Source organism: Podarcis gaigeae, assembly GCF_964106915.1.
Source record: "Podarcis gaigeae genome assembly, chromosome: 2".
NCBI lineage: Eukaryota > Metazoa > Chordata > Lepidosauria > Squamata > Lacertidae > Podarcis > Podarcis gaigeae.
In genome coordinates, this window is record NC_139679.1 from 86,803,661 (window position 1) to 86,827,207 (window position 23,547).

General features: G+C 43.7%; 1 protein-coding gene across 6 annotated transcripts in view; it reads left to right on the forward strand.

Moving 5' to 3' along the window:
* The window catches only part of PLXNA1 (plexin A1), a 302,883-nt gene that overhangs the window by 157,534 nt on the left and 121,802 nt on the right, over positions 1–23,547 (forward strand). For all 6 annotated transcript variants that reach the window (XM_083721536.1, XM_083721535.1, XM_083721533.1 and 3 more), the window contains exons 5-8: positions 8,466–8,566; positions 13,605–13,728; positions 13,929–14,082; positions 15,383–15,482. In XM_083721536.1, coding sequence (XP_083577662.1) covers positions 8,466–8,566; positions 13,605–13,728; positions 13,929–14,082; positions 15,383–15,482 — 479 coding nt within the window. The remainder of the gene's footprint in view (positions 1–8,465; positions 8,567–13,604; positions 13,729–13,928; positions 14,083–15,382; positions 15,483–23,547) is intronic.

Consider the following 23,547-nt stretch of genomic DNA (forward strand, 5'->3'; position numbering starts at 1 on the left):
ATGGCAGCACAGTGCAAGTGCTGTACTTTGCCATTCCCCCCACCAACAACTAAAGACCCAAACTCAGCTTTCCTCATTAAACCTTGCCAAAATTGGTATGGTGTGCATTAGTCACGAAAACATTTGTATTATCAGTTTAAGCTGCTTAATCCTTCTTGGGCTGCTGCGCATATTATTAGTTACTCTTTTCCAGAATAACTAATAATATATACTGAGTGTCCGATGCCAAAATTATTATTTTTCTGTGTTTTCTTAGTCAATATAATTATCTCATGAATGTAATGTTCAAACTTGGCAGGACAGTAGCAGACCAGTCACATATAAAGTGAGATCTCATCCTTAGAGTTAGTAATACATGGGTGAGGGAAACTAAAGCCTCTCCAAGCCTACCACTCCAGGCTTGTGTAAAGTTTCCCACAAGCACCTTTTACCCAGTTGATCTCACTCATTGAAATCAGGGGAATGAGAAAGCACCCAGTGGTGGAGGCCATAGGTAGACAGACCTTAGGTAGGTAAGCCACAAACAGTGGAAGTGCCTGGAAGCTCTGACCCATCCACCTTGTTTTCATGAAACAGTGGGCCCTTGCTTTATACACGACTGAGGGAGACCAGGGTGTAAATGAACAGGTCTGCTGCTACCATGGCTGGTTTGGCTCTAAGAGTCCCCCCTCCCCCCCATTTTGCTCTCAGGTTTCTTTTCATAGAATGTATAATATCTATTTGAGTCTGTCCTGAGGGGAAACAAACTTACTATTAGGAAGCAGATGAATCATGGGTACATGCAACATCTCTTCTAAAGCAGACTCATTAGGTCTGTTTTGCAAAAGCTCTGTCATTTGACAGATTGTCTCTGCTACAGGTATTGGAGAAGTTTCTTTGCACTCCTCCAGCAAGATAAACTGGTGTTTATATGAGTTAAGAGCACTGTGGCTGAGTAGCCCAACCTTAATTCTGTTGGGCTGCAGTTTCTTTACCTTTATTCTCCTCTTGCAGTTTGTCCTGTCGCTAGGTCTGAGGATCCTAACTGCCCACTAAACCAGGAGAGGGAGGACTTCAGCCATGCATGATTTACTTTGTGTTTTACTAGAACTCTGCCAGCCGGAGTTAGGGGCCATTGGACGACAGGGGGGAAATGTTGGGGATCAAAAAAGGTACCCCTCCTCTGGATAGGTTCCCACCTGGGTACTCAGTGTGAATCAGACCATGGGTTGGATGACATTAAAAAATGAACAAGATCCAGGCTGCAGACTCCTCATCCCTGCTCTAGACTGATTGTGTACAACTGGAATAAGTGGCTCTTACAAACTAGCATCTAGAGCTGCTACATAGGAGATCCACCTCTCCCTATTTAGGCATTGTTCTAGGTTTCCTGAAGCATTGTTACTTATTTTTAAACATGTTATCCCACATTTTGTCCATTTAGGATTTAGGGTCCTAAAGATAAAAACTAGGACCTTGGGTTGAGCCTGGAAGTGTACCGTATCACTGAAGATCAAACAGGACCAGATAGGTATGCTCTATCAGGGTGGCTCTGTGGTCTAAACCACTGAACCTCTTGGGTTTGCTAATCGGAAGGTTGGCAGTTCAAATCCACGTGACAGGGTGAGCTCCCATTGCTCTGTCCCAGCTTCTGCCAACCTATCAATTCGAAAGCATACCAGCCTGAGTAGATAAATAGGTACTGCTGCGACGGGAAGGTAAACGGTGTTTCCGTGCGCTCTGACTTCCATCACTGTGTTCTGTTGCACCAGAAGCGTTTTAGTCATGCTAGCCACGTTACCCAGAAAGTTGTCTGTGGACAAACGCCGGCTTCCTTGGCCTGAAAGCGAGATGAGCTTTGCACCCCATAGTTGCCTTTGACTAGACTTAACCATCCAGGGGTCCTTTACCTTTACCTTTTTACCAGGCCAGTTCTAGACAGTAATCTGACAACAACATTTTGAGTCAGCTGAAGCTTCTGCATCTTTTTCTGTTCTACACTATAGTAGTCCTGTCTAGATGTTACTAAAATGTGAATGACTTGCTAGAACAGCTTTCTTTAGGGAAGTTAGGTCAAAGGCACTCCTAGTCATACAGCCACCTAATTTAAGCTCACCAGTTCTAATGCTGGCATTTTATGTGCAAGAGTAAATTGGAACAAAAGCACTAGGTTCAGCCATTTAAAAATAAAAGGCAAAAAGACAGTCTATGACTTGGCAGCACAGCATGTCATTCCTTGAGTTGTTGTTTTTTTAGGATGCAGGCTAAAGGCATTCACATAAACACACAACCTGCCTTTTATGTAAAATGTTATGTGGCAGTTTGAGGTGTCTTGCCTAATTTGGTCGATGCAGTTGTTGGCCGATCACAAGTACCTTTTTTGCGGCACTTCCACGGGGAACTGCCCTGATGCAGCAACGATGGAGGCATATATAAAGGTAAGGGATGCACACAGCATCTGGCAGAAACACTGCAGTGATAAGTCAGAATTAAGGAGTGAATGGACTACTTATCCCAAATGAGCCAAGGAAGCTGCCCCAAAAGGCCTTATCTGAGAGGCACCTGGAGGTTCTTTTACAGCAAAAGGCAACATATTATAACAAACATGGTTGCCCTTTAAACTAGAGAAATAGTAGAAGGAGCTACAATAGAAAATCTGCTCTACATACCTTCACATACCTCCTTCCTTTTGAGCTCTGAGACTGTCAAATCAGATTTTTTTTTAAATATAACATAGAATTCTTTCCCCTTTCATCAATGATTAGCAGCATTTACTGAAATCCCTGCTCCCTTTGGAATGCGTGCCTGTCTAAAACTTTCAGGCTTGCCTGCATGGCTGCTAAATAGCTCTGTAAAAACAGCTTTGTTGTTTGGTAAGGAACTGTGGCGTGGCACACCTGCTACTGATGGAAGCTGTTCTAATGGTCAAGCAGGGCTGGAAAAAACCCAGACACTTTGATTGCCCAGGATCCTAACTTCTGATGCCACCACTAGCAATTTTCTGTATTCAGCTCTGTGCAAGACTGATTCCTAGAAATTTAATATCCCCCCCCCCCGAACTGGTCAGGTACCCCCCAGCCCTGAAAGAGATCTCTGGATGATGTGATTTAAAAAAAAATTTTTTTTTGCCCCAGTTGCCTTTAGGTCAAAACAGCAAGCTATCCTAATGTGGTCGCAAGGCAAATTGTCTCCATTGCATGCAGCAATTGAAGAAAGGCGTACCAGATCTGGAGAGTGTAGCTTGAGGCTGCTTCATTAGCAAAGTGAGGTGCTTAGCAGCCTCACCCACCATTCAGGAGTGATCTTTGGGGTGACTAGTGGTGATCTTTCCCTCCCTTTCCCTTTCTACCTTGGCCTCTTTTAGTAAGCATGAGAGTGACTATTGGACTGCTTGTCTTCTTCTGTTAGTGCTTAAACACTACAGGTTTAAGTTTAGGTAAGATAGGGTTTGGAGAGTTCCTAGACAGGATATATTTAGAGATTCTTCTGCTTGTTTACAGTGTTAAATATATGTTGTTGTAGGAGTGATCTGGGAGGAAAAAAGTACCTGTCCTTTCAAGATCATAGGAAGATACAGACCTTTTTTATATATAGATCAGGCTATTCATCCAACTAGAGTAGTATGTCTCCTCTTGACTGGCATTGACAAGGTCTTTTCAACTGCCTTTTGAATCTGGGACCCTCTCAGATGTTTTGCTAGAAGTACAGTACACTGTAGTGGCAACATCCAATTGGGAGCAGCTGCTGAACAGCTATGGCCTGAGAGTTGTGGGCATGTTACACTTACTGTACAGAGACCACTTGAAATGGTCTCTTGGTACTGCTGGGAAGGTGTGGAGCGTCTTCACATTAGCCACAGCCAGGAATGTGTTTTACATGTTACAACAGCAGGGCTAAGCAATCACATGGAGCCCACTTCCTAGTAAAAATGCAATGTCTAGACCAGCTGTCTCTAAATCCCGGCTACGTGAAGAAAAGGGAAAAGGAGCATGAGTATTAGAAAGAACCACACAGGCCTCTTCTGAACCCAATATGCCAATCCAATGTAATGAGCATTGCTCAATTGCATTGCTCATTGCAATTGCAATGCAATTCTGGGCTGCATCAATAGGAGTATAGCATCTAGATCAGGGGTCTGCAACCTTTCAGACAAAAAGAGCCACTTGGACCCGTTTCCGAAGAAAAAAAAAACTGGGAGCCGCAAAACTCGTCATTATAAAAATAACTTTTTTGTCACTTTTTTATTATTACTTTGTTTGACCCCTCAGAATTACTACTCCTCATAGAAATAAACGTTAAATTAACAAGTTACCTTTTTGTGTGTGTGTGTGTGTGTGTGTGTGTGTGTGTGTGTGTTCTTCACTCCCCTTCAAAACAGTGACCAGCGTACATGCCCCTTACAATGTAGCGGGCGGGCGGGAAGGTGACGTCGGGACGGTGCGTGACTAACGCCCCCACTGCCTCCATGCGACGTCACAGCCAGTACAGTGCCCGCCACAGTGGGGAGTGTCGGGGCACACAATGCGCCTCCTCCCCTCACTAGTATCTGCCCCGGAGCCGCAGAAAAGGTGTAAAAGAGCCACATGCGGCTCCGGAGCCGCGGGTTGCTGACCCCTGATCTAGATCAAGGGAAGTAATAGTGCCACTGTATTCTGCTCTGGTCAGACCTCACCTGGAGTACTGTGTCCAGTTCTGGGCACCACAGTTCAAGAAGGACACTGACAAACTGGAACGTGTCCAGAGGAGGGCAACCAAAATGGTCAAAGGCCTGGAAACGATGCCTTATGAGGAATGGCTTAGGGAGCTGGGCATGTTTAGCCTGGAGAAGAGGAGGTTAAGGGGTGATATGATAGCCATGTTCAAATATATAAAAGGATGTTACATAGAGGAGGGAGAAAGGTTGTTTTCTGCTGCTCCAGAGAAGCGGACACGGAGCAATGGTTCCAAACTACAAGAAAGAAGATTCCACCTAAACATTAGGAAGAACTTCCTGACAGTAAGAGCTGTTCGACAGTGGAATTTGCTGCCAAGGAGTGTGGTGGAGTCTCCTTCTTTGGAGGTCTTTAAGCAGAGGCTTGACAATCATATGTCAAGAGTGCTCTGATGGTGTTTCCTGCTTGGCAGGGGGTTGGACTCGATGGCCCTTGTGGTCTCTTCCAACTCTATGATTCTATGATTCTATTCTATGATTCTATGCTGTCCAGGACTCTTCTGCTTCCCTGATGACGCCTGCATGTACAATGATGCATCATGACATGCATGTTCCAGAAGACAGGGCAAAATGATATGAAACCAGAGTGCCCCCCCCCCCCGTGTTTGCATGTACTTCCTGTGAGGAAGGAGATCAGTGTGGGGACTTAGTAGGGAGAATATTTTTATTGGAAGGGCAGCACAAAGGTGGGAAGAAATTAAAAGATGGGGCAAGCTTCCCATTCCCTCTGTAACTGGTGGGCTTCAAGGGTTTTTTTCAACATGGACATCTCTGTTAAAGTCTTTTGACAATGGGGCTATTTAATCCTCAATCTGGTGGCGATTAATTTTGCAGCCAGAGTCCAGACCACACTGGATAAAATGAGGGGAGATTTTGGAAGCTTGCTTAAATGGCTGTGGGGACATTCTTTCTGCCGTTTGCAGGTCCCCTTTCTCTCCCTTTGGCTTAATAAAAACCACTCTCATCCACAGCTTACTGTTATCAGGTTGTTGGTGGAAAGTAATTAAATGAGCAGTTGTAACAGAGCTCAAAGGGCCTGCAGAATGAGGGGATTTTAATCAAATCTGGAGGAGCAATTAATAAAGAGCTTGTAACCCTTTAAGACAGACTCCTGCTGTCAGATTAAGAAGAAAATGGGTTATGACCAGTGTCTGGAACAAGGACAGGGCAATGCAGATGCCCCCAATATTTTTTTTCTTAAACTAGGTTTCAACCGGCTGTGTGATGATTATCTTCAAGAGGGTGGTAGGTAGCTAGGGACGGAGATGCCTGAATGAGAGAGTGCTATGCCTTTTCACTGTTTGAAACTAGGTTTTGAATGCTGTACCTAAATCGAATGAGCTATCCAGCATGGCATATGACCCACCAAGTCAAATACTGCTCAACAGCCCTGCATAACAATCCACCTGGCACTTCATTCTTGCCTGTCTAGACCTTGGAGGGAGGAATGAACAGGTTGTTCCTCACCAGTTCCCTTTCTGATGGGTGCTTTGTGCAGTGCCATTCTTTTATCCTAGGCTTTGCCAGCCTGGTGCTCTCCATATGTTTTAAACTACAGCTCTCATCAGCTCCAGCCAGCTTGGTCAAGGTTTTAGGGCCCTCCAACAACTTCTGGAGAGCAGAGCACCCAGTTGGGGAAGCCCAGCTTATTCCATCACAGATGCTGTATAAAAGGAAGCCCAGTCTACTGTTCCTAGAGGGCAGCACAGAGGTTTAAGTGATGCCTTATGTACACTAAGATCCCATGTAAACGAAAACTGTGAACCACAATGCCAGCTTGTGGCCCTGCACTTGCTGTGTACAATAAGTTCGATAAGTTCATTTCCAGCTGAGAAGAGGAACAATTTCTGCAGCTTTGAAAATACAGTCTGGGTGACTTCTGTTTTTGGTGTGGGGTTTTTGTTTTTGGTCTTGTTCTTGGATCATGATTCATCTTGTTCTGATCCATTTCTCTGCTTGGGTAATTAAACCCACATAGACGCTGATCCATTCATATTCTCCCATGAATCACACTTAGAAGGTACCACGTTGATATTTAGTATTAAAATTCAGCAAGTGCCCTATTGCCCAGAAGCCAGCTTCCATTCCATATTTTTGCTGGCTATTGAGATCAGTAGCAGGCAAGAGTGCTGTGATAGAGATAGAGATCAAGAAAGGGGTGTTGGTCTTCGGTGTAGTTCTACCTCTCTCTTGTACACACAAATCTATATGCAGAGAAGGCAGATCTCAGCCTCCACTGGGTAGCTGGAGGTTTTCATAGCCACAGGGTCAACTTCAAAAGGGGAAATTAGGGGAAGGGAAGATTGCACTCGAGTTCAAAAGCCATCTGCAGGCAGAACTTAAAAGCAGCTTTGTTAGTAAGTAGAGGAAGGGGCTTTGCGTCCTGAACGTCCCACACTGAAATGCAGGGGCTTGGTGGTAGAATCAAGAATAGTTCCATTCTTCCACAACCAGTCTGCTGCATTTGTATGCTTGTGAAGGACGAAGGTGAACAAGTTGGGGAAGGAGGGACATAACTTGGAGATGGTCAGTTTCCCAAATATGCCATTTGAAGGTGGGGAACATTTATGCTACCTGGCTCCCATTGTGTTGGTTTTGGACAAAATGGCTGTATAATGGCTAAGGAATGACACACATCTTGAATATTACCATCCTGAGAGAAAGGCCTGAGACTGATTGTTGTAGTCCTGTCCCATGGAACCTTGAAGCCCTCTTCTCATGACACGCTCAGGGTGAGTGGGTGCATATACAAGGGAACAGGATCATAACGCCGGGCCCCACCTCCCATCTGTGTTTCGTAGATACACAGCCTGGAGTATTTCTGTGCGTAAGACAGATTTGCAGCACCTCCTTTTAGCCCTGTTCCCAGGCTCCCGCTGTTTCCTTCCTCCCCCTTCGAAGCTGCCATGGCAGATTTTGCTTCTCAGCAGATGTTCAAAGAGGCTGCTCTGTAGTGGGGTCTGGACTAATAGCCCCCGTGCTTAATTTCCTAGGCACAGGGATGCCTCTGGGGAATGGAGAGGGACTTGAAAGCTTAAGAGCAGGCCTCTGCATCCCCCCCTTTCCCCCTGCTCTGATCACCAGCCTCAAAGAAATAGCAGGACGCCTCAGTTAACACTGGGCTTAGAAAGAGCCTTGGGCTTTGACCTATATTTTGTTGACCCTTTCATGGCTACTGATGGTGTTTGGGTTTTTAATGTGGTGATAGCAAGGCATGGGATCTGGGGAAATTATTTTAATCCATGATCAAAGCATGGCTCCTGCTCTTCTGTTTCTTCCTCCCCTTCCTCCACCACATGCACAGAAACAGCAGGGTCCTTGTGAGGTTTCCCAAATCTTTTGTTGCCCTTCCCACCTTCCATTGTACCTGTAATTTAGCTCTTTGTAACATTTGGAGCTTCCTTTTTTGCCCAATCGTGGTCCTACACCTTTAGTAATTTCAGTATGAGCTCCTTCAAGACGGCAACCTCTGAATATGCCGTTCTACAGATATCTTAACTATTCTGGATTTCTGCCAGTTTTGTATCATTGTATGCTTTGTGCCAATTAAAAAGTTGTGACTATGCCATACTCACCAACAGCAGAGGCAGCCAACATAGTGCCCTCCAGATATTGTTGGACTATAATTCCTATCATCCTGAAGGTTTTCAGCCAAGCTGTGTGTGTGATGGGAATCATAGAGAAGGGACAAAGGTTCATGCAGATGATAAAGGCTTGAGTAGCCTGGAATTTCCTGATAGGAAAAATAATTTAACTGCCTGTCCTTATCCCTCAGGTGACCCGTGTGCCAGTGGAGAGTTGTGAGCAATATACAACCTGTGCGCTATGTCTGGGCTCTAGGGACCCTCACTGTGGCTGGTGTGTCCTGCACAACATGTAAGTACTCAATGCCCTCTTCATATCCCTACAAGACTGACAATTGCAGGAAGCCTTCTTTCTTACTCCTTGAATGCTTGTGAAGCTGCATTAGCAGGAGCTGGTAGCTAAGTTACAACTGCTGTTTTAACATCCTTTAATATGAATTATGTGCATTTGACAGAAGACAAAAGTGACATAGTTCCTGTCCAGGACACTTACAGTCTGCATGAAATGGACAGGCTAGGAATTGGGAGAGATTGGGGAGAGATAAATGAGAATTGGGGATGAGGGAGAGGGAGGGGATAATTCAGACATAGCAAACAACATGGCAGATGGCACAGGGTAGGAGTAGACAAAGGTGGCAATATGAACTGGCAAGAGGTGAGCTTGTACGGAGTATATTTGTCATGGTGGCTATCCATGTTCCAAAGCAGTATATGCCACTGAATACCAGCTGTTGGAGAGCAGCAGCAGGAGAGGGCAGTTTTCTTGAAGCTCTGTGTGCGGGTTTCCTGGAGGCTCCTGATTAACCACTGTAGGAAGAAGAACACTGGACTAAATTGGCTTTTGGTCTGGCCTGTTCCACTAGAGGTAATAAGAACATAAGAAGAGCCTGCTGGATTAGGCCAATGGCCCATCTAGTCCAGCAACCTGTTCTCACAGTGACCAACTAGATGGCTGTGGGAAACCTGCAAGCAGGATTCGAGAGCACTCTCCCCTCCTGGAGCTTCCAGCAAGTGGTATTCAGAAGTATTGCTGTCTCCAGCTGTGAAGGCAGAGCATAGCCATCATGGCTAGTAGCCATGGATAGCTCTCTCCTCCATGAATTTGTCTAATCCTATTTTATCTAAGCTGGTGGCCAGGACTGCCATGATCTTCTTGCGGAATTCCAAAAGGCAGATTTTGCCTTAATCAGGAATTCACCAAGATGTGTTTTTTTTGGGGGGGGAAGCCACTGTCTCTTACCCTTGGTTGACCTGACACACCCACACCCTGTCTGCAGTATGTGGAAAATTATACTCATCTACCTCACAGGATTGTTCTCATGATTACTGTGATAATGTATGTGAAGTGCTTTTAGCGCTCATAAGAAGTGCTATAATTATGATTCTGTGATAAGGCATGACATATTTCCTACAAGGAGATTATCTCTTTATAGGAAAATCCATGTATATCATTGTGTGAGGTATGGTGTGATCATTGTATTTTTTAAAATACTTTTATGAATGCCACGGGTTGAAGAAGCTGCTATCTCTACTGACTTCCCAACCTGTATAATAAACAGTCATGACATGCTTTAAATATGCAAGGGGAAAGTGTGTCTGAAGTGGCTCATGGTTTGGTTTAAGCCTGAGGACTAGAAACCTTGTGAAGAGATTAGTAATAACTTTTGCAAGATATAATGAAAATAGATAAATTTTGGATCTGAAGCTCTTCTGTGACTTTCCATTTCTGGGCTCAACATATAATTCTGCAAAAACCATTATTCCCGGCCTGCAGTTTTCTCTCATTCACTTATCTTCTGAAGTCTGCCCCCACTCCTCTCTCCTGCAGCTTTGAGTATCTTTGCCACAGATGCACTATTGGCGAATTAGCTGCTTTGCTTGGGTGACTAGTCTTGTAGAGGTCTCAACCTGGAATCTCATGACTTGAAGGGAGGGGAGCGGCAAAAATTCCAGCTCAGGAGATTTCACACTGACTGTACCAGTGTCTAATAGCAGTGTCCATTGCAGCTTCCAGTAGAGTGCCTTTCTTACCCTGCTGAGCTGCCACAAACCTTAATGTGGAACTGGACACTGCAGGAGACCAAGAAGTTAATTGGCTAGTCTTTGGCAGTCTGCACCAGGCAGGGGCAAGTGGGCCTTATCTGTCCAGCATTGCCTCTACAGCCCATCTTACATGCTGCAGAGCTGATTGACAGCAGCCTGCTCCAAGCTACCAGTTGTATAGTACACACAAACATACGTGTGTGTGTGTGTGTGTGTGTGCGCGCGCGCGCGCGCACATGTATGCATTCTGAATATCAGGCATGTAGGGTGGTTTGAGATCTAAAAATGCAGCTTCCTGTCCTGAAAAGCAGCAGGAATCTTTCCCACTCAAAGCATAGATGGACAAAAGCCATGCGTTCAAAAGAGAACTGCTCATGTATATCATTGTCCAGCCTTTTTGTGAGAGACAGCATCATCTTAAGAGCGTTGTGTGTGTTTTAGTAAAAAACCTGCTCTGAGTCCATTGAATGTCATGAAACAGAAGGCGACCATTCAAGTCCATCAGCCCTTGGATTTGAAAACATCTTATTCTTGTCTTGCCTGTAGTTCAGAGGGAAACTTATTCAAATCTCCGTTAAACACATACCTACTTCTTGGCATGAAATGCCAAGGTTTCTGGCACTGGAATGTTTCTAGCTATGAAGGCTGACAGCACCTAGCTGCAGATGCCACACTGCTCCCTGTTTGTCAGATGAGGAGAGAAGTCAAGGACTCTAGAGATTATTCCCTTTGACAACTGCCCTGATCTGCGGAGATCTGGAGAGGCTGTCTTTCTTCAGAACTGCAACCCAGGACCATCTGGCGAGCTGGTAATACCTTAGGAATGAATAGTAAGGAGTAATCCTGTTTTAGTTAGCTTGAGAAAGAGAATATGGGGGCTCTGCATCTCTAAATATTAACATGCAGTATGTCCCTTGCAGACCAACATCTATATACTAAACCCTCTCTCTCATTCTCTCCCTTTCCTAATATTTGGTCCTCTTCTGAAAATGGCTTGCACTTGCCATTTAGCTCCCTGCTACTGATCTAATTTGGCCTGCGACCCAAAGGCCCTTAAACCTAGCAAATGGGCCTCCCCACTTGGGAGCAGAGTTGCAACTTGGAATAGAAGGAATGAAACATCAAGGAAAAGGCGTGGGGGAGGAGACGTTTCCTCTGGGCTAGAGGGAAAAACCTCCTCGGAAGCCGCAAAGCCCTGACTGTTTAGCCATGTGGAGCATTTTAATTAAACTCAGAAACATCTCTTTCCCTGAAGCACCTTGGGGAGATGGGTGGGATGCAGAAGTGGTTCAGGAACTCCACAGCGCGATGTCATGCTGGCACTTGCTCAGGAGATAAATCACCAAGATTACCGGGACCTTGAAAGGCGCATGTGTATCTGCTCTTCTGTATTGCCCTCCGCTTAATTAAAATGCTTTTCCGTAATGAAATAATGTTATCGCAGATGCAGGGAGGAGAAATGAAGGAAACTCGTTTAAACTCATTAAATGGAGGCAGCGTTACCTGGATAGAACAGTGCTCTGGGGGCAGGGGGGTGCCTCTCCCCCCCTACCCCACCCTTGTAGTAAGGCAAGTGGGATGCGGGATGGCTTCCCATAGGGCAGAAAGGAAAGTGAAGCAGAACTTCATCTAGAATAAATTAATGCAAGGGATTAGAAGGGCATGGAGCCAGGGTGGTGTAGCCTGTTAGTGGGAGAGCCCTGTGATAAGCAGATTTGAACATACCAATGCATGGATACCTGCTTGCATCTCTGGCATACCGTAATGGTTGAGAGCCTGAGCTATAAATTCGGAAGTCCCTGGTTTGAATCTCACCCCTAGGTGGCCTTAGGCAATCCAGTCACAGCCTCAGTTTTTCTGCCCCCCCCCCTATCTACAGTATGGGAGATACCAATGCTGGCTTATCCTACAGGTTTATTGTAAGGGTTACCGCTGGAAAACGTATGCGAAGTGCTCTGAACACTTGCAACATACAAATCCTTATTATTGTTATCAGGCCGTTAAGTGTTCTGAATAGGTTTTTAGTTTAGTTTATTGTGTTAGCTAAAGGCCTTAATAACCAGCATAGAATTCAGCTGCTATATGCAGATGAAACAGATATCTCATAACAGTACTGTCCAAATAAAAACAATGTCCATTTTAACTAATTCAGTTTGGACCAGAGAAATCAGTATTTCAAGTCATTGGAGGGGGGGCAGGGGAAAGAATATAAATAGTGATAAAAGTTAAAGGATAATGTGGTTTTTAAAAAGACTTGGTTTATGAAGAAAAGGGAACCAAAGCCTTTCAATTACCTGAGGCCAGAAGAGCAAAGCTGCCGCTTTCCCAACAATTTAATTGCAGTAATATGCAGATCTCATAACTAGATAATAGCTTTCTGACAGCAGAGAGAACTTTTTCTGATGCCATTGATATGTTATACTTTTTCACCCCACCACCAAGATTAATTTTCATAGTGGAAAAAGTAATGTGTAAAATAACCTTCAGATGCCCAGTTTTTATTATTCAGATATGTTTTGAGACATTGAAGTACAATAGTGAACCGCTATTATACTGTCCTGCAACTAAACAAGATGTTTCTTTGTAGTGTTAGAACCTGCTTCAAGCACCAGAATACGATATAGAAATAAGAAGCTAAATTGCATGAGAGAGATGCTTACAGCAGGGATCACCAACATAGTGCCTGTGAATGAGCCTGCAGAAGCCTTTCCTGGCGTCCACCAGATCCTCCTACCCACCCCAGCTGAAGTTCAGCTTGAAAGAAGCATTCTGTTCTGTTGTGGCCAATAGAATAGGTTGCGCCTTTGTCTCATTTCTTTAATATAATCATAGACCCGAACAAAATAAAAGCAACGACCATAAAATAAAATGGGTTGTGATGCATATATAGATATATGATACAATATGTCAGGAATATTAAAATGTGGAAATTAAAAGCAAGTCAAAAGGAATGTTATAAATAAATAACATAACCAAATTAAAAACTGTAACAGCAGCTGTACAGGATAGGTTTAATCAGGGGAGATTCTGGAGGCAGAAGGAGAAAACTAGTCATAATCTCTGTGGCTGGAAATCTTGAGAGGATCTTAAGAAAATAGGAGTAACCAATCTAATTTGGTCGTTAGAAGAGACTGCTGTGGCTGTTGTGTGGCACCCAGAAACGTTTGCAAAAAATAGGTAGCAAAGGAGCAAAGAGAGAATTTGGGGTGTTGAAGTAACACACATGTTACTGCTCATAACCTAAAACCACAACAGTGTAATGGATGCTGCCTTCTGCTTCCCCACAGCTGCTCACGGAAGGACCGATGTGAAAGAGCTGATGAACCTCAGCGCTTTGCTTCAGATCTACGCCAGTGCGTCCAGCTCACCATCCAGCCCAAGAACATATCGGTCACCATGTCAGAAGTCCCGGTAGGTGGCTTAGCTTCACTTTGGTTGGCCTTGCTTAATACCAGTACATTTCTTTAGGATGTTGAGTCCGTCTGGAACAGTCTGGGCTTGGGAGAAGGTGCACCATGTGGTCTTTGTTCTTAGATCTTTTGTCTTAAGGAACCATGGAGCAGGTGTTCGCTTGTTTTCTGTGTGTGACATTCTCCTTCCTGTTGTCTCAGCTGGTTCTGCAGGCCCGGAATGTCCCTGATCTCTCTGCTGGCGTGAACTGCTCATTTGAAGATTTTACAGAGTCTGAAAGTCGCATTGAAGATGGCAAGATCTACTGTAGTTCTCCTTCTGCAAAAGATGTCATCCCTATTACCAGAGGGCGAGGTGAGTTTGGGGTTTCTTGACAGCTTGCACCAATGGAGTCCAGAGCAAAAGTTCTGGGGGGTAGGATATTTGATTACATACTTCAGAGAACATGAGTTTTCAAAAAACAAAACAAAAACAACCCCATTTGAGTAACACAATAGCTGAGCTAATATCTCTCAGTTTATTTATTGCCGTGATGTAAGATGCTATGGATTATCCAGGTTATTTTTAAACCTGTTTGCTGCTGTGGGAAGGCTCTTTCTACTGTGCTTGTGTATGTGATTTTGAGAGTATTCATATCCTATAATGCTGAGGGGGAATTGTAAGTTGTAGGCACCTTGGGGTGCACTTCCCCCTCCATTGGTATTTGTAGAGTGAAAATAGACATTAATTTCCCTTGAAGCAGCTGAAGTGGCACAAAGGTGGAGCCAATCGCATCCTCTGCAGTGCGGTTGACTCTGGCTTTCACTCTGGACAGCCAAGAACGTGAACTATGCAAAAGTATTTTTCTCTTTCTGTCTTCATGGAAGGCAGACCGTCTAGACCTTTGTGCCATGGAAGGCTGTCCTTTGCTCAGTTCAGATAGCATGTCATAGGGGGACGGGCAAGGGAAAGACTAGACCGTGTGAGAAATGAACATAATATTTTAGCTGCAGTTCATTCATTTTCAGCTTTGTATTCTTGTTACAAAAAAGCGTGCATAGACATTCCGTTGTTGTGCCCATAACCTAGGTTTAAGGTGCCATTTAGCTCCTAGCTTTTATATCTCAGTTTATAACACTGGTTCTCACTATAACTGGGGATAGCAACATGAGACTGGTCCAGTGGTTTGCTTGGGCTGATTACTCAGTAAGGCATAATTGTTACACACCTCCTAGATTCCTGGCCTCAATATGATCAGTAACCCACTGGTTTCCCAATAATTCCACAAGAGGCTCCTAAATTTGACAAAGTCAGATTCCCTCCTTACCTGTGGAGGTAGTAGAAAGCCAAAGGTTAACTCTGAACTAGGCAGTTGGAGGCCTCTGGTACTCTTCTTCCACCTGTCACTTTATTTAGATGCTGAGCAAGATCACCTATCCTCTGCATCCTGCTAGATTTTTAGTGCAGGTCAGTCACACTTCTCTTCAACATCAATAAACTAGTGTTTTTGTCCGCTAACTAGGATTCATTGGAACTGCCCCTCAGCTCAAACAAAGTCACTGCAAGCCTCACTGATTTGCGTGCTGCCAAACCCTGCACTATGTTTTCCCAGATGCCCATGCTGCTATTTCTCTCTTTAATATCTGATCTATTTTCTGCCTGTTTTCTGTTCTAGGCGACAAGCGAGTGGTAAAGCTCTACCTCAAATCCAAGGAGACTGGGAAGAAGTTTGCAGCTGTGGATTTTGTCTTTTATAACTGCAGTGTTCACCAATCGTAAGTGATATAAAACAACTTCCCCTCCTCTGGTTTTTGAGCTTATTCTGGGAGAAAGCTGCAAATAGCATGTGGCAGACATAATAAAACTGGGGAGAAAGGCAGATGTGTGCAGTGTAAAATCTTGTTAAATACAGAGGGGGGTATTTGGGGGTTGCCACACTTATTGTAAGGAAAGCCAAGCCACCTTGCCTTGCTGTTAAAGTTTGCTTTGGGCAAGAAGCTGCTTGGGCATCAGAAACCACATCAAGCTGAGAAGATTATCCTTTTCTTTTGTCTTGGTGAAAAGAAACTGCACTGTGTTCATTGACTACTGGTGTAAGAAATGGTTTAGTCAGGAGCATCTGAGTAAACAGGTTTAGCATAATTGCCGGACCTCAATGACTCTGTGTGTGTGTGTGTGTGTGTGTGTGTGTGTGTGTGTGTGTTTTGCTCTGCTTGCCAATTGGAAGTGTAATTTCGCCTGCAGAACCCTATTTATGAATTCTTACCCATGAGGAGAACTTGGGTATCTCCAGTTGAAAGGATCAAATAACAGTTGGAGTGAAAGACTTCTTCCAGGGACCTTAGAGACCCCCTGCCTCTCAGATTAGACATTACTGGGCTAGATGAGCAAAGTGTCTGGCCTGCTAGAAAGCAGCTTCCGATGTTTCCTGTGTAGGTGTGAATTGATGATTGGTAGCACTGTTTGATCTGACAGCATCTGCTAGAGGCCTAACCTCATGTATAGCTTTAATACAGCCCATCAGCGCCCAGCAGGTTCTAATTTAGAACCTCATTTTCATATAAGCTGCACTGTAAAATAATAGCCAGTTTCTCATATTGAAAACTATAAAAAACTAAATCTGTGATCTCCCAATGTTTATGCTTTACAGCAATCTTTAGAAGGGAGCGACCTCTGTGGCATCAAGTGTTTCTGTGCAGAAAGCTAAATAGGGCAAAACTGTCAGTGCTACCCAGAAGGGAGCGTTTGCATGCTGGGGATGCTGGATCCCAGGGTGCAATGGTGAAATGGAACATTCTGGTTACCGAAGGCATTTGTTAAGAGTTTCTCCAAATGAAATAAACAAGGCCTTACCTTTGGCATCTGCTTTCATTGTGCCTTTGCATGCTATGGGTGCCATATCTCATCCGTAATGGGGTTGTGGTATGATCTCTGAAAGGAAGGATTTTCTGTGCCTGAGTAACCGATCTGAATGCTTCTACCGAACACTGCTACAGTTCAGTCATTTGGTTTTTGTTGCCTGTTTGTAGCTTTCATAGCCCCAGCCCTGTCCTACAGCCTCTAGGGCAGTGGAGGGTATGGCTATACTGAAGCCACACCATGTCAAAGTACATAAGCCAGTCTGGGAACAGCCAGCTGGAAAGATTAGGTTGATGGTTCATTATTTCCCTTTAAATAAAATATTTAGAAAAATGCATGAAAGATGGGTTTCTGTTTTGGAGAATCATCCTGACCAGGGGTAGGCAACCTAAGGCCCGTGCGTCTTCTCAATCTGGCCCATGGACGGTCTGGGAATCAGCCTGTTTTTACATGAGTAGAACGTGTCCTTTAATTTAAAATGCATCTCGGGGTTATTTCTGGGGCATAGGAATTTGTTCATGTCCCCCCAAATAGTCCAGCCCCCCACATGGTCTGAGGGACGGTGGACCGGCCCACGGCTGAAAAAGCTTGCTGACCCCTGCCCTACACCGTGTATGAGATGGCCCTCCTTGCTCCCAACCAGGGGTGGGTTGGGCTGACTGTGGGTGCTGGCGCATGCTGATGACTTCACGCACAGGCACCATGTGCTTACCAGTTAGCCCAGTAACTGGCTGGGGGTGAGGGGTGTGCCCATTTAAATCCCACACAGAGAATGCACATTAGGGGGAAGAGTGTGATAGAGGAGAGGAAAAGAGAGGAGGAGAGAGTGGGGGGTAGCAATATTGCATATTCAGACTATTTCTCGAATATAGGCCATCCAGGGAGATAACCAGAAGGGCAATAAATACAATCTTAACCACTTAGGTGTTTTGGTATTGCTTTTTTGTTTTCCAGATATGAGTGCAGGTTAAGTACAGATTAAGGTAGTTTTGATGTGCCCCTCCCCAGGGAGCATATGTTAAAGAGCATCCTATACTTTTAAATGTGACTTTGTAGGCTTGCTAAGTTACTTGACTGACCCTTGGGCTGTGTTCAAATGTAGTAGTTTGGGGAAAATGGCATCACAGGTGTAATGTGGAGGACTAGTGAACCATATGTAGCCATCCTCCATCACACCTGGGCTTCCTATCCATGATTACAGTATTATGAGAATTAAGTTTCAGTGAGCTTTGTGCTTATGTGTTCTCCCATCTCTGGTGCGACTGTGAGGAGGAGATGGGAATTTTCTTACGCTTTCTTGACAGTTTAGTTATTGCACAAATCCTAAACTCTGGTTTATTTTATCTATGGTTAGTTGAAATAAGTCAGCCTCATAAACTGTGGTTTGAAGTTGGCTTGTTTCATCAAACCATAGTTATATTTAACCACAGTTTGTCTGGTTGCCGGTGACACAAGCAGCAGTTAGTTGTAAAAAAATTGAAGCAAAAGCTTCCAGGCTCCAGAGAAGGGGGGTAGTGCAGGAGTCCGGGGTTTGCTGAGGCTTGTTATGATTACATTGGAATTTAATGTTGAAGTTCAGATTACTGAGTAACCTATAATTCTAGTCATACAGTTACAGTGCGATAGGTTGGGAAGATTAATGGGCAGGAGAAAATAATAATCAAACAATTAGAAGGGGTAGCCTGAAGCTATTCTGCATAAAATGGCTTCAAAGGTGGCACTTCACACAAGATGAATTCTTTAAACTTTAAAAAGGAAGGAGCAGCCAAGAGACGGAAGAATCCCAAAAGGTGCCAAGATACCAGAAGTGAAACCTGCTATTTCAATATTGAGGCCTGCTGGTGAAATGTCTGTCAGGAAAGGCGGGGGGGGGGGGGGGAGGAAGAGAGCCTGCGGGGGCCTGCCTAGACTTGTCTGCTGGGAAGATGCTCTTATCCAGGAGCATGCTCTAGTCTAGGGTATAAAAGTTGGACAGCAGGTTGGAGCAGTCAGGACTCTGATCTGGGCAACAGAGTCTGTAATATGCACAAAGGAAAGTCCCATCAAGGCCCTTTCTGACACGGAGGAGATGCCAAGTCTGCTGCTGGGAAATTATTCCCACCTGCCGTTCCTTCAGAGAGCAGATTGGGGCACCTGGGGGGGTGGGGGGGAAGAGAGGAAGCGAGGATTCTCTTGAGCTAGATTTTCTGCCTTACCAAGGTTTTCTTACCTTGGTTTTCTTCGAAAGATTTCTTACTCAGTCTTTCACGTTTGTTCGATCTTGACAGTTGGATAAGTTTTGGCACAGGCAGGGTTCCAGTTCAATTTGGTGTTCAGGTTCACGTCTGACCTGTTAAATCTGAAGCTCTCTTTCACCCACATTGGCTAAAATGCAGGATCTAAAAAGAAGTCATAATCTTTCCTTTCCTTTTCACATAAGTTGGTGAAATTTGCAGGAAAATGGAGCCTTTCTAGGGTGGGTTAATCCTGCCAAATTTCAGGGAGATCCAGCCAGTGTTTTCTGTGTTCGCTTGCTGGGAACCTTTAAAGAGTTTTTTCTTAAACATGGGAAAGTCTCTAACTTCTATATTTTCTGCCAGAACTGGATTCAATTTGTTGTCATAGCTGCCCCTTCTGACGGAATGATGTGTGCCAAATTTCAGAAAAATAGGCACAGTGGTTCTCCTACAAGGGCTGACTGTTTTGAGGTGGGGATATAGAAATCGCATTCCCTTCCCAAATTTTGTTGCTGGACAATCAGGGGGACATACAAGAGAGGTTTCCCTTGGTAAAATAAAAAACTTGCCAGAATTCAGACAAATAAAGTTTATTGTGCAGCGAAATGATTTTACCTCCTTTTTTTTTAGAAACTGAAAAAAATCACCTCACAATTCGAGGTACACTCAGAGCCAATACATATGCCTGGTATATACCACTGTTTGACACAAATACCCAATAAAAAAAGTAAATGTGGTTTTAAAAAACCAAAAGTTGTCTCTTTAAACTAGAACATTGCAGGCCAAGCACGATGAGACTTTTTTTTTTAAATGTAATGTATGCAGAACATAAAAAGCAGAATAACCTGCAGTTAAGCAGGAACTGAGGCTGATTTATAGCCAGGTTGAATTTTAATTTTAGATGAATTGTTTTAAAAAGGAAATTATGGTTGTATTAATATTTATAAAATCATTTTAAAGCTATTGATGACAGTGGTTGTTTATAATCGGGGTTTTTTTGCTTTGTTTCCTTCTTGCCTTGCTGTCTTTGGGGTTTAAAGGTCTTCACAAAGACCAATCATGGAAAAAAGAAATATTAGTCACCATGTGCTAAATGCAACTAGTTAGCAATCCAATTGGAACTGCACTTGCCTGCAAATAATTCCCCATGCCTCTTGCTAAGTGAATTGCTTAAGCAAAACACTTCCTGTGTCTTTCCAAGCACAGTTGCCTACTAATGCCAGTAGTGTCTTTTTGTAACATTTTCTAAAAACCCAAACAAGATGCTCTGTTTCTTTAGCCTTAACTTCTCCCCCACCCCCAAACTATGTTAATCTTGGCTAGGCTTCTAAACTATGCACACGTACTAGCCTGTTTTCCAAGCTGAGGAATGTAGGGTCTGGGCTCATCTCTAAAAGGAGGCTTGTGGAGGAAAATCAGATTCTAAGTCATATTATGCCTCACATTTTCAGGGACCAATTCATTATCTGTCAGGCAATAACTAGTGCTATACATACAGAGTGGGGAACGTAAGCAGAACTGTGGTTAACTGGACCAAAGGTCATCCAGTCCATCGTTGTGCTTCAAACAGCAGCCATCCAGATGTGTCTGAGTGCTTGCTAACGTAGCATCAAGGCAACAGCACTCTTCTGTTGCTTGTCCTCAGCAGCTAGAATCACAGGCATAACAGTCGCCATGGTTGATAACCATTAAAAGACTTACCCTTCATGAAGAGCCATGTGACTGCGTGTTTATATATATCTATATTTGTGTAGGCTCTGTGGGCATTAAAAGGCGCACCTGGCAGCAGTTGCAGATTGGTCTTTGTCTGTGACCTACAAGTGCTACATGTTTCTTGGATATGTTTTGACACGGCCACTTTCCTGGTGGTCCCGTTAGCACTTAGCGGCCACCTTTTTGGCCCGCTGCTGCAAAACCATTATTCGTGAGGTTTAGTTTCTAAAAGGTAGCTTTTCAGTGTCTTTGACAGAACCCCTGGGGTCCCCATGACTTCTGGCATGTTGGCTACTGACAGGTTAGTTTGTTCCGTTTCTTTTTTAGAATATTTGTTTATTGAGGTTTTCAATTAAGTACTGACAAAATGGATAATGTAAGAAAGCAATAGCACCAACGTGCACGTAAATGGAAACATAACATGAATATTTCTGTTTGATCACTTATTTGCCATAGCATAGTGGTGGGGCATCCTGGAAAGCTGCTGTTAAGTGTAGGCAATACTGAACTGTACGGACCAGTGGCCTGACTGTTTAAAGCAGCCTCCCACATTTGTTGAATATTTCTGACTCTGTGTGCTCACTTTAGTTTCTTTGTTTTGATTTATTAGTTGCTGGTGGTTTTTTTTTAAAATGATGTTTGGTAAATTAGTTATTTTTAAGTCTATTTAATACATTTTATAGATTTTGGTGTGGGTTTTGTTTTTTAATAATGTATATGCTACTTCTGTAAGCCGCTTTGAATCCCCGCACCCACCCTGGGCAGGATAGAAGTTTTAAAAATATTTGAAATCAATCATAAATAAAATTTAAGGGTCAAGAAGTTTTAAAGCATTTTAAAATGTGGTTCCCACGTGTCAGAATTCTTTTTTCTGCCAAGAAACATGACAGTATGCAAGATGGTACACTACATTTAAACATTGTTTATGGGCAGGCCAACTCAGTGGGTATCTTTTGCGTTTAGTAGGCTTTTGAGATCGGGATCAAGAGCAATTTGCCTCTCAATGAGGCTAATGTTCTTTCTGTGGAGTTTTCTGATCACTGGGCATTGTGTTTAACTTTTATTATCTGGGCAACCAGGTGCATGAAAGTTATCAAATCACTTCTCTGCTCAAGACTGAATGTTTTATAAGTGATGTTCAAATGATTAAAGGGAATCAGAAAAATCAGAACCATCCAAATGTCTAATTTGGACAAAGCTGGCACTGTTAGTTGGCACCAGCTGAAGAACTGGCCTAGTATGTATTCATCAGTCCTCCCAAGCCTCCAAGTGTTTGCAAGGTAAATAGCTTTCAAAAACTGGCTGCTTACACGGTGTATCAAGCGGCCTTGTGCGCGCTCTCTCTCTCTCTCTCTCTCTCTCATTTTGGAAGACATGGGTTCCTTGTATATTTCACAGGACTGCCAGCAACGTAAAGGAATGTAGCAGGTTCTGTGGAAGATTCCCCAAAACTGATTCCAACAGACCTCTAAAAGCTCTTGGGACATAGGTTCAGTGCCTGAGAATGCTAGTCTGTATTGGATGTAGCACAGTGGAACAATTAGAAGGGTGTTCTTTTGTTGGTTTTAGATATTGTAGTGAGTTGTAGAGGAGAAAATAGTCTATTAGATCTCATAGAACAGGAGTTGCCAATATGATGCCTTCCAGATGTTGCAGACTACAACTGCCATCAGCTACAGCTTACATGTCCAGTGGAATGGGATGATGGGTGGCTGTAGGCCAGTGTTTCCCGACCTTTGGTCTCCAGCTGTTTTGGGGCTACAATTCACATCATCCCTGACCATAGTTAAATGCTAAGCACATGTTTTAGCATTATGTGTGATAAAATTAAGATTTTTCACTTCCAAACCTTTTAAAACATGGCCAACTGGGTTAAAACACCATAGAGTTTTGTTATTATATATTCAATTCTGATTTCCAGCATACCTTCTGAAAAGGGGAGAATACTGATGTAGGAAAGAGAGGTTTACAGTAACTATGTAACTTTTGGAGGGGGGGGGGGACCTGCTCTAGCTATTAGTCAAGGGAAATGGGGAAGCTTTGAGTCCTTCTTGCTAAGTACCTCATGAACTGAGGACAGGTTACACTTTGGTTACAACCCCCCCAGTGTGGTGCTATATGTTGAGCTTGTCAATATTTTCTATATGCTGAAAAAAGAGAGGTGGAGGTGGAACAGCTCTCATGTCTTGCATTGTGCTTTTGGTAAGAGGAATTGTCATGGTGGTAGGAATTAGACTCCTATCGCACCTCTAAATACAGATTATCCAGTTCCCACCAAAGGCCTGTTGCCTGTTGTGACACGGTTACCCCACAAGACGTTTGTCAAGGCCAGACCTTTGCTACATGTAGGGAGTTTGTGGGAAATGATCTAACTGTGTGTTAAAAACCTGGAAAAAGAGAAACCAGCTGTCTGATTTTAAGCATGGTTTGGCACACAAGATGTTTTTGCAAAGCCTGTTATGAATTCCCCCCGCCCTGTGTGATGAAGCCGTAACTATTAGATGCTGCTTGATTAGATGCAACCAAGTTTCTCTGATGTTGCTGCTCCTATGATAATGATGATGGTGATGATGATTTCAATTTCTTGCCCACCATTCCAACAGGAGGTTCCAGAACGGGTTACCACAATTTAAAAATACAATACTGAAAACTGTTAAAGCAAATGACAAACAAAAGTTGCCAGTTAAACGACAGCTGTTGGTCAGAAAAGTAATACTAAGTTCTGGCACTGTAGAATGTCCTAAGACTATTTGCTATGTATGCCTGTGTTTCTTTCAAAACATTTTCATTCTTTAGCATCTACAGAAGTGTGCAGAGTTTGCTTGTGCTTACAGAGATGCCAGGATCTTCTGCAACCCTCACTTTGATTAGATTTCTCTCTCCCACCATATCATGTAGAAAGTTGATCATATGCTATCATATGATTTGTTTGTTTCGGTCCCTGTTTGGTCTATAATTTGCAGGACAATAATACAGCTGGAATGGTAGAGATATTAAGCAACCATACAATTGCTCTTGTCTTCACCAAACTATTCTGTTTTGTGGGTGGGAA